This window comes from Rhyacophila brunnea, unplaced genomic scaffold (genome assembly GCF_057557595.1).
Source record: "Rhyacophila brunnea isolate RB1 unplaced genomic scaffold, BYU_Rbru_1.0 scaffold_4, whole genome shotgun sequence".
Classification (NCBI taxonomy): domain Eukaryota; kingdom Metazoa; phylum Arthropoda; class Insecta; order Trichoptera; family Rhyacophilidae; genus Rhyacophila; species Rhyacophila brunnea.
This window is the reverse complement of record NW_028233068.1, coordinates 9,967,285-9,982,819: the sequence shown is the minus strand read 5'-3', so window position 1 is coordinate 9,982,819 and position 15,535 is coordinate 9,967,285. Positions and strand designations below refer to the sequence as shown.

General features: G+C 32.8%; 1 protein-coding gene across 1 annotated transcript; it reads left to right on the top strand.

Moving 5' to 3' along the window:
• Positions 1-206: 206 nt before the first annotated feature.
• LOC147066843 (tetraspanin-1-like) lies at positions 207-6,372 on the top strand. Its single transcript, XM_085954757.1, has 4 exons — positions 207-221; positions 1,110-1,252; positions 2,849-2,996; positions 6,226-6,372. The coding sequence occupies exons 1-4, from the start codon at positions 207-209 to the stop codon at positions 6,370-6,372; spliced, it is 453 nt and encodes a 150-aa protein (XP_085810883.1).
• Positions 6,373-15,535: the final 9,163 nt, after the last annotated feature.

The window sequence follows — 15,535 nt, the reverse complement described above, 5'->3', positions numbered from 1 at the left end:
TATAACTCTATCCCATTGATTAAAAAAATATTAAATCAGTATATTTCTTCATTATGAATATCTATCTGCCTATTTCCCCTCCTTGTTTTACGTAGACAGAGATACTGACTGTCGCTAGTTTATTAAAAAAACGACGTATTTTTCAGTATGCAGTATGCGTATCAATTGGACTTCTCGTGCTGGTCGCAGGCGGACTTGCTTTGACGATGTATGGGAAAGAGGTAAGATAACATCTTATTCGTACTATTAACATTATTCATTCATTCATAACATTCATTCACTCCTAAAGCGGCAAGGTGACGGCATCAAGATATACATGGTCAAAGGTGCAGTAACGGTAACACACATTTAGATGCCACACAATCATTGTAAAACTATAATACGATTAAATTTATCGTGTCCGGAAACTTGTACTTATGCAGTTCGCCATATCATACTTCACCGTGAAATGTTGTATCAGAAATATATAGCTGTACATTAAAGACTGCCCAACCTCTTTGGCTCGTATAGTACCTACTGACATAAAATTCATGTCTAAATAAAACACGGTTCTTGTCGGTTTATACTTTACAGGAAGCTAGCAGCAAACAAATTTTGAAAATAGCCGATATACTGGATTATTTGTTAGGTTAGGTTAAATAGAATTCATGAATTTTGCCAAAATCAGCTATGAAAATTGAATTAATGTTCATATTGAATCTAATAAAATTGGAGACCGTATAGTCATACCGTACGGTCATCTCTTTTCGATAGAAAAATCACGGCGAACTGTGCCACGGTGAAATGTTTTAGGTACAATTTACATGTAACCTTCGGAACGTGCACTTATTATTCTGATTTCTATTGTTTTTTTTTATTGTCTCACAAAAACTTGTCAAGTTCACATTTTACCAACAAACTTAATGTAGCACCTGTGAAATTTGAGATTGGCTACTCAATAGCTAGAATTCTGGATGCACACAGGAAAAGTATTTTAAAAAGGAAGGCACCCGTGTTGGCAATGGCAATGACTCTTTCCGATAGAAAGCTCACGGTGAAATGTTTTACGTACAATTTACATGTAACCAAAATTTATATGTTAATAAATTAAATATGTTCTGTATTTACAGACAGATAAAGCTTTGCGGTATTCACTGACTTCCAGCATGATTCAAGGATTCGGAGCCGACTCATCAGACGATGGAAAATCAAGTCGAAGTATCTGGGAAACGGTTTTCGTTAACTTTAAATGCTGCGGAGTTAATAATGGAAGGTAATGTCTATTAATATAATATCCGTTAATATAATATTATCATATTAATATAAAATAACGGTGGCCGCGCGGATTAAGCGTTGGACTATCACGCCGTGGGTCTCAGGTTCGAATCCTGGGTCTGACAAATACACATATTGTTTTTCAATTTGTGTGTGAGTCAGGGTATGTACCTAATAGGTTGAGCAAGTGGCTGACATCCATTTCTCGTAAAAAAAACAAAATCTGTTAATACAAACCTCTACCCTGTGGAGGCCCATATGATCCTATTAGGATCGGACATGGGCGGAAATATAATATAAATAATCTGACAATTTGCATCAATTACATAATATTATAATGATTTTCTGTCACAGAATAATTAAAGTAGGTACAGTCTATAATATAATAAATTGTTTATTTTCTTTTTAAACAAGTTAATTTAGTGCGTTAGAAATAAAAACATGGTTTTTAAAAAGGGAATGGGACAACTGGACTCCAGGACAATTGGACGCCGCACTGTCGTAGACACGTTATACAGAACGTAGACGAGAAATTTTAATTAGTTTCTATCTACTCCTTAGTAGTTTTAATTCATTTTACTCTTAACATATTTTTTTTTTTTGCGGATTGAGAATTACCATGCCTAAGGCTTTATATAAAAATGAAAAACTCTTTTTTTGTTGGAACTTAAAAATATGCACGATTAAATCATTATTTCCGTGTGCATATTTAAATTCTCACCAACTATTAAATCATAATATAATAATTTAAATATAAATAATAATATTGAATATTTTTTAAAAAGGTACCTATAAGTACCTTACGTCTGTTTATTTTCAAATTACGTGGCGTCCAGTTCTCCCGACGCCAAATCGTCCTAGACCCTTTAAAAAGATATCGTAAAATACGCCATGATATTATTGTGTTATAATGTACGCTATACCTACGTATTGAACATATTATAATTTATTGTTTTTCCCATACCTATACGAGTAGGCTACAGCACGAATTAATTTTGATCTCTACTGTTACATAATTTAAGCCCTTCGACATTAATTACAAAAAATAACATAATATGGGTGGACATACATAATTTTTTAAAATATAATTACTTGTAAGTTTTATTGCATATTATACTAATTCTTAGATACATCGTTAGTTTGAAGTCTTCTTTGTTAATCTTTTATAACATATTTGGAGACTATTTTTTTTAATGTATCCTCTCCAATAGCCACCACAAGTTTTGGAAATACAGTAATAGAGTCAGCGCATCTATTATATTGTACACAAAACTGAAATCGGCCGCTATCAGCGTCTATTGAGGGTAGTTTATCATAGTTATGTATTGTGGTATTATAATTGTTACAATAAGTTAGCCTTCTCGCTCTAAAAGTTAACACATCCAAGAGAGGTGCTGTTAAAACATAGCACTTATTGTAACAATATAATACCTCAATATGATAAACTACCCTTGATAGTGGCCGATAGCAGTCTTGTATATAGAATAGATGCGCATATCCATTTGAAAGCATCAGTTTTAGCAACAAAAGCTATTTATAGAAATTCGTAAATCGTTTTACTGTCTAGTGTAATATTATTTTTTTATTTTCCTAGTGACTTTGATGATTCTAAGATCTTCATCTCCACCGGTTCCAAGATACCGTCATCATGCTGCATTATGAAGAATTATTCTGATAGTCACAATATTCCGCTCGATCCAAACTGCCCTGTGACTAATGTGGATCAGTCGTATTCGAAAACGGTACACTTTCATTGAAAACATATTTTGAATATAATAATTTATTACCATTTTTGCCTTTTAAAATATTGCCAACCCAACCCATCAGGTAATTACTTTGGATTAAAAACGTATTAAAAAAGCAGGTAATTTTTGCCAGACGTTGGATTTGAGCCCATACCCGATGGACGCACTACTAAATGCCCAATCCACTCTGGAGATAAACGTTAAATACTAAACGTTGAATTCATGCCGGTGTGACATCCAAATCTTCCATGCTCACCAAGCTGTCGATAAAGGGGATCGCGTTTCATTTCGCCTCTGACGGCACCCCGACAAAACCATCCCGACATTGCCATCTAGACATTGCCGCCAAGCCAAATGCGCCCGTACCAGTGTTCGTCAATACCGCCCGGACAAATCCGCCTAGACAAAACCGCCGGCAAAAAATACAAAAACACAAAAACAAGTGATTTTTTGGTATTTCGAATTGTGTATCGATAGAAATTTACATACTCACGATAATCAGTGTAATTTGAGACTAAATCCGTTTCAACTGTTAGTAGAGTAATAACTTAAAACCATCAGCTTTTAACACCTAGTGACTTTGTATGGTAGTATTTCTGATCTAGAATATTTAAGTACACAATATTTAAATTTAATTTTAAATAATTCTTTTTATAATATTAGGATTTTTATTTGCGTGTCTAAAATATAATATTAGGTATGTAAAAATAATTACAAGATAAAAAGAACTTTTTATATACAACGTTTTTAAATTTTCTATTGAATCATATAAACTTGACTTGACTAGCTAAAAAGATCAAAAAAAATTGTACTTGATAGAAATAATACTGAAATGTCATACTGATTTCCATAGTAACGCACGTATATATTAATATTCATAATTTAGTTGCTAGTACCCACTTAGAAACCAATAATAGTTTTACTTTTTACGGATTTCTTCCGAAATAACGTTTCATACAAAATAGAATTAACTGAAAATGAAATCAATTCTACTTAAAGATGGCTAAAAGTATTAAAAAATGCATTGGCATCGTGTTCTGATATATTCTAAAAGTTTCAAATGTCCAGCTAGTCAGGAAGTTAGTTAAAAATCGATTGCAAGATTTGTACCGGACAAACAACCACGGGACAAATAAGAATGTAATACTTAATATAATAATAAAATATAATAACAACAATGTAATAATAAAAGAAAAAACGTTGTAATAATAATAAAAAATGTCTCATTTTTAAACTGTTTTGGCGGCAATGCCCGCACGGTTTTGTCGGGACCCCCTCTGACATAAACAGTAGTGTAGAAGAGACGTATCTTGGAGGCGACCAATATACACATTACCTAGTTAATAATTTATAGTACCAATCATAATAATTACACGTTTATTCAATATTAAATGCCATTATGACTACGAATGCAGAAAAGTATATATATATTGTTTATTTATTGAACATTTTTGTAATACACAGCAATAGTGTAACTGACTTCTATGAAAAAATCCGTAGATGGGAAGCGTAGAGGTCTACGGCGTAGCCGAATTCAAAAGAAATAAATAAAACAAGCAGAATTTTTTACAAACTATTCGCAAAGACTTACTGATATAAGAGATTAAATACCTGATATTTATAGCACCATGATCGATCCTAGAATCATATAGGATGTAATTTCATTTTACGAGAAATCTATGTTCGCCACATACTATGGGTTTAAACATACATTGAAAAACAATATATCAATTTACCAGACCCGGGATTCACGACATTATAAACCGACACGTTGCCGCTCCGCCATCGTGATCATATAGGTAAAAGGAAGGTAGTAGTAAATTAAACTCTACCGAACCTATTCCAATGTTTATATTGAGTATTTAACATGGTGTTATATTAGTATATAGTATTATTATTAAAAAATAGATTTTAAATTAATCATAATCAAAAATCTATAATAAATATACATAATAACAACACATTTATGTACTATGTATAACCATATTATAAAAAAAAATATATTTAATAATTAGCTATGTCAAGTTGGATTTATTAGACATTTTAAGTACTTACCTATTATAAAATAAATAAAATGATTTTGCATGACATATTTTCCCAGTATTTTGTACAAGTTGTCTTCAATATGATTTGATTGACAGATGAAAGAATTGAGTCAAATCAGTGCTCGAAATTGAAAAGTTTACATACCGGAGCGCTCAACAGTTTTCTGAAGAAGAATACATAGTTATCATAGTTTGAAGATATATTTATCAAATTGTATATGTATTTCATAAAAATAAGTGTGTTGGATTTTCTATTATATGGCCTATCTACCTCAGACGGTCAAATTATTTTTTCCACGAGATGGAGAGATAATTTTACTGATTTCATGAACAGGAACGGCACTCCGGTACACTCCAGTCCATTCCGAGCCCTGGTCGAATATAAAAGAAGATTTAAAAAATACGATCTATTAATAAAAATACGTTGTACCCAATCTATGGAGAGCTCTCGTGGTTGTATGTATGTGAAAAAATCTATACGATAATATGAAAAAATCAACAAGGGGGGACATGCTCGTCGAAGGTCAAAGTTGAGTTTTTATTGTATTTTCAAACCATGATACTGGACACTCCTTAAACGTTGTAGATAATCTATTTATATAATTTTGAAGCCTTATTATCCTTTATAGTTATTTTAAACATTTGATGACTGCATAAAGTATTTTTGTTACATAAAATAGTATTCTTTTAAACCTCTCGCTCTAATGTTTTAGAATATAGTCATATTTCGGTACATAACTGTGCGGTGGTGTTAAGATTTTTTACGTTTATTAATTTTTAAACGCATTTATAAAAGAGTTTTATAAATGCGTTTAAAAATTAATAAATGTAAAAAATCTTAACACCACTGCACAGTAATGTACCGAAATATTACTATATTCCAAAACATTAGAGCGAGAGGTTTAAAAGAATACTATTTTATGTAACAAAAATACTTTATGCAGTCATCAAATGTTTAAAATAACTATAAAGGATAATAAGGCTTCAAAATTATATAAATAGATTATCTACAACGTTTAAGGAGTGTCCAGGATCATGGTTTTAAAATACAATAAAAACTCAATTTTGACCTACGACGAGCACGTGGGCCGTTAACGCATGAAATGAGTACGTAGGAGAATTACTTAGCGTAATAATATGAGTGATTATTAGGTTAAATAACATTAACTTTCTCATTGCAGGGTTGCTACGATGTCATCCTAGACGAGTTGATAGAACAGAGAGATTTGATCGGTGGCTCTATTCTGGCACTGGTCGCATGTGAAATAATTCTCATCATGTCAGCGGTGTATCTGGCAAGGAAAGGCAGCATACAGAAGGAGTTATAGCATCCATAACGCCAAAGCGGTCAGCAATCGAAACAGACGGAGAAGAAAAGTTCAGGAATCACAATGTATCCTCAACCGATGAGTGATCATTCTCAAAACGGCAGTCGAGTCAAGGGCAGGCCTAATAAGCTTGCAACCCTTGACTTGGCAGAGAATTGTGAATATGGTGCTGAGGATGTGAGGTATAATCGGAGGAAAATAAGTTCTTCTGATCGTTTGAGGTTTGCTGATGACTTTGGACAAGGTGCAATAGTGTCTAGTGCTGATTCTGGCGTGGTTGACGTTATCGGGAGACATGGTGCAAATAGACAAGACTCGCAAAGACAAAACGGTGTTTTTACTATTATTGTGGGAAAGGGAAGAATCGAATGGGTTGGTGGTGTGAGACCGGATTGATTTAGTGAAATTGTGACTTCATAATGGGAAGGTATTTGACTATGGTAGAAGAGAAGGGTTTTGAGAGCTTTTTAAAATCACAAGTGACTCCATTTTTCTGTGCTTCAGATTCGTGGATTCGTATTATTAGGCCAAACGATAGTGCTAAATGTGTTAATTATTAATAGTAGGTACAGAGCGATTTGTATTTAAAAAATAGTGATATAGTAAAAGAATACACATTAGTTACTCGAGTGACTTTTTAAATCGAACACGTAGCTGGAGATAAGAGATTTTGCGAACATATAATTGTTTAGAGTTGGTTACAGTACCTATCTGGAACGTTTACAGTTACGACTCGCTAATGAGTAGCCGGCTTAAAGTTTTAAAGTAAGCCGCACTTACATTAAAATAACGATTTGCATTATTTTGTTTGTAATGAGTAATGAGCCATCTTTATTTACATGAAAAATCACGTAAAATCTCAAAAATAACAGTTAATTAAGTAACGTAAGTAAATAATAAAATTTATTTTTAAATTATGCATCCAATCCTGGCAATACAGAGGATATTAATTCTTCCATGAATACCAATTCAACCATACTAAAAACATGTTAATAATAGTAGTTTTATCTCTTTAGTTGATATCTCGTGATAGCAGCACAGCATTGATAGTCTTAATTCTCTTAATCAAACGTTACGTTACGAGACCTACTCCATACCAAAATACATATTCTTCTGTCCGTAAACAATTACTAAATAATGTATAAAAACTATTTACAACCGTTTGTACAGATGACCATGCAGTGACGTCCCTAGACAAAATACCCGCCCGTGGGCAGTGCCAAAATGGCGCTCCATTTTGTATACAGTATTTTTTATCATTCTTTCGCGACTCCAATATCTAAGAAATGTGTTGTATGTATACAGTACCTACTAACAAACTATATACCGCTAAAATATACAAAATTTAATTAAGATATAAAAAGCGAATAAATATAATAGTTAATCATGTTAGATACTTACCCAAATCACCAGAAGTCTGAGGTTCTATTTGGTGGATATTTCTGTCACATTTGGTCTGTACCATTTAGCAGATTTATCATTTTCACACCATTTTTTACTAGACAACACGTAAATAAAATAATATTAGCTATTTCTATATATACCAAATGATTCTCCACGATTTGCCGCCCTTCGAGTAACTGCGCCCCCAAGCGACTCTCAATCTGCCTACCCCCACAAGACGTCGCTGTGACCGTGTTTTTTTTGTAATAATTCGACGCGGATGGAAAACATGATCGAAATATACCCAGTAATTTAACTATAAAGTGTGGTCGTATTTTTGGATTTTTTTAGTGTTCATTTGTGGTAACGACGTTTAGTCTTGTAAAGGGATGTTTATATTTATTAAAGCGCGCAAATTTTTATATAATCTGTTAACAATGTTTGCAGATGTGGACATGAATTAGTTTTAAATAAATGCACATAATGCACGTGGATTTGTGTAACGGTAAAAGTTAAAAAATATTTATAATACTTATATATGTTTAAAATATATATGTGTAAAATATATATATGTAAAATATATATGTTTGCGGACATAATATTATGTATTTTTGGATGAGGACTGTGTCTGAAAAAGCTTTAATTCTTGTTTGCAATTGTACAATATGTTTATAATATTGTGTTCACACCGTGGTTACATTTAAAAATAATAATTCCGATCCTATTATGTAGATACATTCAATGTAATGATGTTCTTTGTTTACTTAAAAAGTTTGTAGATAATAAAATAATATACAAAATTATTATCATATTACTATAGTATCTAAAGCCGCATTTAGACCAAGCGAATGAATGTTTGTTCTTCCCCCACTCCAGCGAAATTCTTATGCTCGCTCAACAAAAAGCGAGAGAATTTCGCTGGAGTGGGGGAAGAACAAATATTCGCTCGCTTGGTCTAAATGCGGCTTAAGTATATATAATATAAAAAGATTTATAGTGAGTATGCGATACTTGCTTAACTATAAGGAAATGATTATATATTATTATTATTATAAATAATGAAATTTTAATAAATAGTTTTGAAACAATGTTGTGTATTATTGACATAAGTACTTATAATATAATGCACCATTAACTGAATACTAATTCACTTATCTGACACGAAAGACCATCCAGGTAATATAGAAAACTGCACGACATTCCGAGAAAACCATTTTTATAAATACACCAATGTCAAAGTAAGTACCTAACATAATAATTATTGTATATATACATGTTTTAGAAGACACCGTATATAAAAAAGTAAGTAAGGCCTTGTCCAGACGGCGCGATTTGACACACGTAAAAACTTGCGCGCAATCCACGTGTAATCGCCGCGTGTCACTTCTCGCGCGTGGTTAACGTACATGTGACCTCATTGAGCTGTCCACATGCACTAATATGCATTGCCGAGAGTGATACCACTGGAGAGATTGTGGCGTAAATGAGTTGTTTATTGAATTAGATCATTTAGATTTTAGAATATCCCAAAGGTGTGTCAGCAAAAGTTATTCCGGATAAAGTTACAACTATTTTTTTGACATAGTACGGATAGTACAACGGATATATAGTTTTTTAATTACACTCCCGTAAAGTTTCGGATTGTCAATAACGCCATTTTTGCTTAGCAATGTCTATATTATTATAATCTTAAAAAATAATGTTCAACATCACCAGAAACGACCACACTGTCAATGAAGTAAAATTGAGTTAACATATTAACCCTCGATGATTATAGTAATTTTATTTAAAATGTGCACTTGAAAAGCCATTGAATTCCAAAGTATTCATAGTATGATAAAATATAAAAACATTTTAAACATATTGTTTAGTATATAGGTAGCTACGTATTTTTTAGCATTACTCGATTACGAATAATTGAAATGTAGTTCGATAAAGAAAAGGTTTGAAAATTTGATACAAAATAATAAAGTTGATTTTAATTTTCATACGTGGCACTATACGTTATCAAATTGAATGAAAATTATTTCGATAACGTGAACGATGCTAAAAGAAAATTCATGTTTTCATTTTAAATTTGGTTTCATTTTCAATCCCTAGGGTTGACAACTGTCAGTTTGAGCTGACTTTCAGGTGATTCATCCATCATACATCCCAACGATATTATCTTCAACAGTTTCTGCGAAGTCCCGCTGAAACAGATTCTGGGTAAAATTTTCGAAAGAAATGTCTTTTTTAGTAAGTTGTTTTGTTTATTGAATGAACGAATGGTTTATAAATTATAACCTAAACGCCAGACCGGTTGAGATCTCACGATTTTTTTATTTTTTTTTATTAAGGAAACAAACAGTTACAATATATTGATTACAAAAAAAATAAAATATAATAATGAAAAGTTATTCCAACCAGCAAAGTTTTCATGTATACATTATAATATAGTTAAGCCTAAGAATAAGAATAACATAAATATAAAGAAATTACACGAAAAAATGAGGAAGAATAATGAATAATTAAATTAAATGAAACAGGTGAATTGTTAAAAGGATTAACGGTGAAGAAATACATATTATAATTTAAACAAGAGCGCCGAATAAAACAGTTTTGTGCATAATTAGAATCGCTACGACTGACATGGTACAAAGTTTGGTTTCGCGTAAACCTTAATGTACAATGGAAACCCACCCTTTCGAGTAGGTTTGGCGAGTCAACAAAATCATTGATAATTTTAAAAAGAAAATATTGATCAGATAAAGAACGTCGACTTTCCAAAGATGGTTTCAAATTATGCGCATAAAATGGCCGCCGGAACGCAATGTTTATTCCGTTGTGTTTTTTTTCTTTTAATGTTATAAATAGGCTTAGGATTCTTAGATATTTAATTATTTTTTTTGAGCAAAATATCAAAAATATTTATCTGTTTCAGACAATTTTGGAACATTTAAGCCCTATTTGTTAGCACCTATTTTAAAATATTTTTGGATAATTACATATTTTTACACATTCTAGGTTTAAGCACATATTTTCAAATAAACATAAAATTTCAATTTAAATCACTACCCCCTCAACCCGTGATAACTAGGTGGGGAACTTGGCTTAGTGCAGTAAATTACTATATTATGTACTGCGAATTTGCAAAAATTACAAGAAATTATGGAGATGCTTGATGAGGAAGATTCCAACTCAATCTCAATAGCAATAGAAATAATGGGAAACCGTTCCATAAAAAATGAATTGGCATTCATCATTTCAAATTATGGTCATCTGGTAAACACAATTGAAATGTTAGAATCATCTACAAAGTCACTAGTGGAGCAAATTAATATTTTAAGCAATACTGTTGGTAAAATAAGAAATGTTTGTTCCTGTGGGTCTATTCTATGCTTATCGACCGCTAAAGTGATAAAGTGATAAATATTATCAAACTTAGGGTAGGTTTGTATCAAAATATTAGCACTTATTGTAACAATTACACGAAGTTGGTTTTTATTGTTGCAATAAGTGCTATATTTTAACAGCACATATCTTGCTGCTGTTAAAATATCGCACTTATTGCAACAATAAAAACCAGCTTCGTGTAATTGTTACAATAAGTGCTAATATTTTGATACAAACCTACCCTAAGTTTGATACTATTTATTAATTTAGTGTTCAATAAGTATAGAATAGACCCATTGGACCAATTATTGGAATAAAAATAAGTTGGTAGAAAATTAAATAGTGTGTTAAATAAATAATTACAAGATAAAAATAATTTTTTATATACAACGTTTTTAAATTTTCTGTTGAATCATATAAACTTGACTTGACTAGCTTAAACGATCAAAAAATTTGTACTTGATAGAAATAATGCTGAAATGTCATATTGATTTCCATAGTAACGCACGTATATATTAATATTAATAATTTAGTTACAAAGGACCCACTTAGCTAATAATAGTTTTACTTTTTACGGATTTCTTCCAAAATAACTTTTCATACACAACTGAATTAACTGAAAATGAGAGCAATTCTACTTAAAGATGGCTAAAGATATTAAAAGAATCCATTGGCATCGTGTTCTGATATATTCTAAAAGTTTCAAATGTCTAGCTAGTCATGAAGTTAGTTAAAAATCGATTGCAAGATTTGAACCGGACATACAACCACCGGACAAATAAGAATACGAGCTAAGAAAAACGTAAACTAGTGGACTTCAAGCGCTGCAGAATATTAAAGCTGTTTTGGAAAATCCATTAGAGGTCTCAGATGTTTCAATTTTTTCTACTTCAGAAATAGTTTTATTTACATACACAATAATAACATCTGTAGAAGTGGAAAGAAGTTTTTCCATGTATAAAAATTTGCTAAGATAAATCGTGAAAGATTGACTTTCGAAAATTTGAAGCATTATTTTATTATTGTTTTATTGGATTATATGCTCCCCACCTTAACTCCTCGCAGCAAATCATCACACATATCCATACAAGAATTACGTCGGCTATGATCATCACAATATATCAAATTCCTTCCACCAACGGTCATTTATGGACGACCTCTTAAATACACCGTGATAACTCGTGGTGCAGTGCGCAAGGCCCTGGCCTTTTATTCGGGAGTTCCGGGTTCAATTTCCGGAGAGGACACTATATATTTAAATATGTGATTTTCTCAAAGCCTGGGTGTTTGTGATTGCTTCACTTCTATTACTAATACACTACTGTTAAACTACATTATTGCCATTGGGCCTCTAGGCCCTTGTAGTGATAAAAAAAACACCGATATACTATTACATACTAATTGAAATTTTGCAATCAACGTGAATCCTTAATTGATTTGGTATAATTGATTTATCCAAACCATTTGTAAAAGTATCATTTTCATAATAAATTAATTAAAAATATTGAGTTACTTTTAAATTAATTACCACAAACAGTAATTGATAAAAGCCGATGGATTGCAATTAATAATTTGTGGGGCTTCTCAGCTGTGATTGTTGAACTTTTCCATTTTCGGTTGCTAAGGGTTGATAATATTTTATTTAATCCAAAATCAAACCTCTCCACACTATGTTGAGCAACTCTTAATTTCAACTAATGCTAAAAACACATTACCACCACGTCACGTGAGCACACGCAAGCTCACGGCAAGCACGGGGAAAAGTGTGCAATGTTGTTTTACTTGGTATTTAAAATCATATTATCAGACAACTACTCCCATCCCGTAGCACATTTTGAATCGATAACGAATAGTGTCAGTTAGCAAAATCTATCTGCCAATATATTGTATTAGAACCACATTAAGGTTACCTCACGCGTATCATGTCACATCAACCTCAGACGCATCACGCGATATAACGTTTTTATATTTTCTGAAAATTTACACATTTTCGTGTCACGTGACCTCACGAATCTCTGATTTTAGTACCTACCTTGTTTGGAAGGGAGCTCATTTTTTCACTATTATCTACTATGGCTTGGATTAGGCATGGTTTAATTGAAGAAAAAGAAAATAAACACTATCTACACATTGTAGTCTTAATTCATTGAAAACAAAATAATACATTTGAGTGTGCACTATTTATGTCGGATCTTAACAGCCTACCTCTACCCTGCACCACTGATTTTTATAGATAATATCAATATACTCTCGTACACATAAAATATCAACATTATGGTTGAGACGTTAGCAGAATAAGTCAACAATATTGCACTTTTACAACGATGCCCCTTATTGCAGTGTAGGTACGTGTTCATTATGCAAAAACATTAATCGTTTTCGAGATAATAAAGTTTGTATGAGAGACCAAGGTCCAGGTTGTGAATTTAAGGCTAGGCCCGCACTACGCGGAAATTCCGTCGCGGTGCATGCGCGACGCAACGCAAATACATTTTATTACATATAATTTGCCGTCATCGGGCACATTATGCGGAAGATCGGTTGTCTTGATCCGGTTAATTTGCAAATTTCCGCGTAGTGTGGGCCTAGCCTAAATCGTAGTAATAGTTATTGCTAATGCAATATGGTAAACGGTTCGAAGAAAATGATAAAAGGCAATACGTTAATAAATAAGAACAAAATATGCAATCATAAATCTTCATTTACTGAGAATTTGTTGCCGCATTGTATTCGGAGTAAAGCAATAACCAGCAATACCGTCGGAACTAAAAATTTAAATCGACTAAATGTGACTTTGGAGCAGGTCCTGGTAGATCCAGATTTTTATTTGTTCTTTTTATTTGACCATATCCGCTTCTCACGGTACCTCCAACGGGTATATTCTATACACAAGGCTGCTTTCGGTCCGCTACGGCAGCTAAATAGGTTAGGGAAGTATCGAATTATTAACACTTATTGTAACAATTACAATAATTTAGTTATAATTGTTACAATAAGTGCTATGTTTTAACAGCACCTCTCTTGGTTGTGATAAATTTTAGACTGAGATAGACAGTTTTGACAGTTCAGACGGCTAACTTAATGTAATTGTTACAATAAGTGTTAATAATTCCATACTTTCCTACCCTATTTAGCTGCCATAAAGGCCGAAAGCAGCCTTGTGTATAGAATAGACCCGCAAGAATCACTGTTGCGTGCAAGTCTTTTTGCATCTTTCAAGATCATAGCTTGGTTGTAAGAAGCAGACCACATTAAAATACGCTTGAGGAATCTGCAGCACGTAGCCGAGCCATGTGCAACGTCGCTTCTTCACCCTCAATGAGGTGAGAGTGGTATTTTGTATTCTTAGCGGCACTCTATGATTTTCTCTGACGACTTGAATTCGGTCCGTTATATTATAAATATAATTTGAAAATAAATTAAATTACATACTTAAAAATCTGTAGACTTTGAGAAACTTTTACCCAGAAAATTATGTTTTTAATTATTTGTTTTAATATTCCTAGAAAATCATTTTTCTTATTAGTAGTCCTTTAACTGGTAAATGGAAAAATGATTTTGTAACGCGCATAATTTTTTTAACTTCATTTATTCGTACAAAAGTCTTCCAGATTTTGCAGTGTTTAAACTGACACAGTTACTTGTACCACTAAATTTGTTAATAGTAAAAAGCGAAATATCACAATCTTTGTTAGAGCTGTGCGTAATTAATTATATTATATAATATCTTCTTCTTCTTCTTCCACGGCGCTACATCCCGGGGTGGATTTGGCCTCCTCCACTACCCCTCTCCACGCACTCCGGTATCTCGCCACACTTCTCCAGTTACCGGGTCTTCCTATATGAAGCCAGTCCACTTCTACGACGTCAGCCCATCTCCTTCTTGGACGGCATTCTTGGTCTCTTCCGTTGGGGTAGCCACTTCGTCATGATCCTTGGCGCTCTAACTTCAGGCATTCTCTCCACATGTCCCGCCCATCGTAGTCTTTGGGACTTACTGTATCTTATGATTGTTTGCTGTTCAATCAGCTCTTCCAACTCGTGGTTCATTTTTATTCTGTAGTTTTCATTTTCCAACGTGGGTCCAAAGATTTTTCGGAGTATTTTGTGCTCGAAGACAGCTAATTTATTTTCCTCGTTTTGAGTTAAGCACCAAGTCTCACAGTCATAAGTGACCACTGGCCTTATAATTGTTTTATATATTAGAATTTTACTTCTTCGGCCTAAAATTTTCGACCCACCAGTCGCTTGCAGGCATGCCAGCATTTATTCCCGGAGATAAGGCGGATTTTTATCTCCTCTGCTGTCTTATTTTGGGTATTTAGGCTGGATCCGAGATACGCGAACTTGTCCACCCCTTCATATGCATGCTATCCTATGTCTATATTCTGCAGCGGTACCTGAT

Coding starts and splice junctions, on each gene's coding strand:
- LOC147066843 (XM_085954757.1), top strand. Junction 1,253..2,848: donor TGCGGAGTTAATAATGGAAG/GTAATGTCTATT, acceptor TTATTTTCCTAG/TGACTTTGATGATTCTAAGA. Junction 2,997..6,225: donor ATCAGTCGTATTCGAAAACG/GTACACTTTCAT, acceptor TTCTCATTGCAG/GGTTGCTACGATGTCATCCT.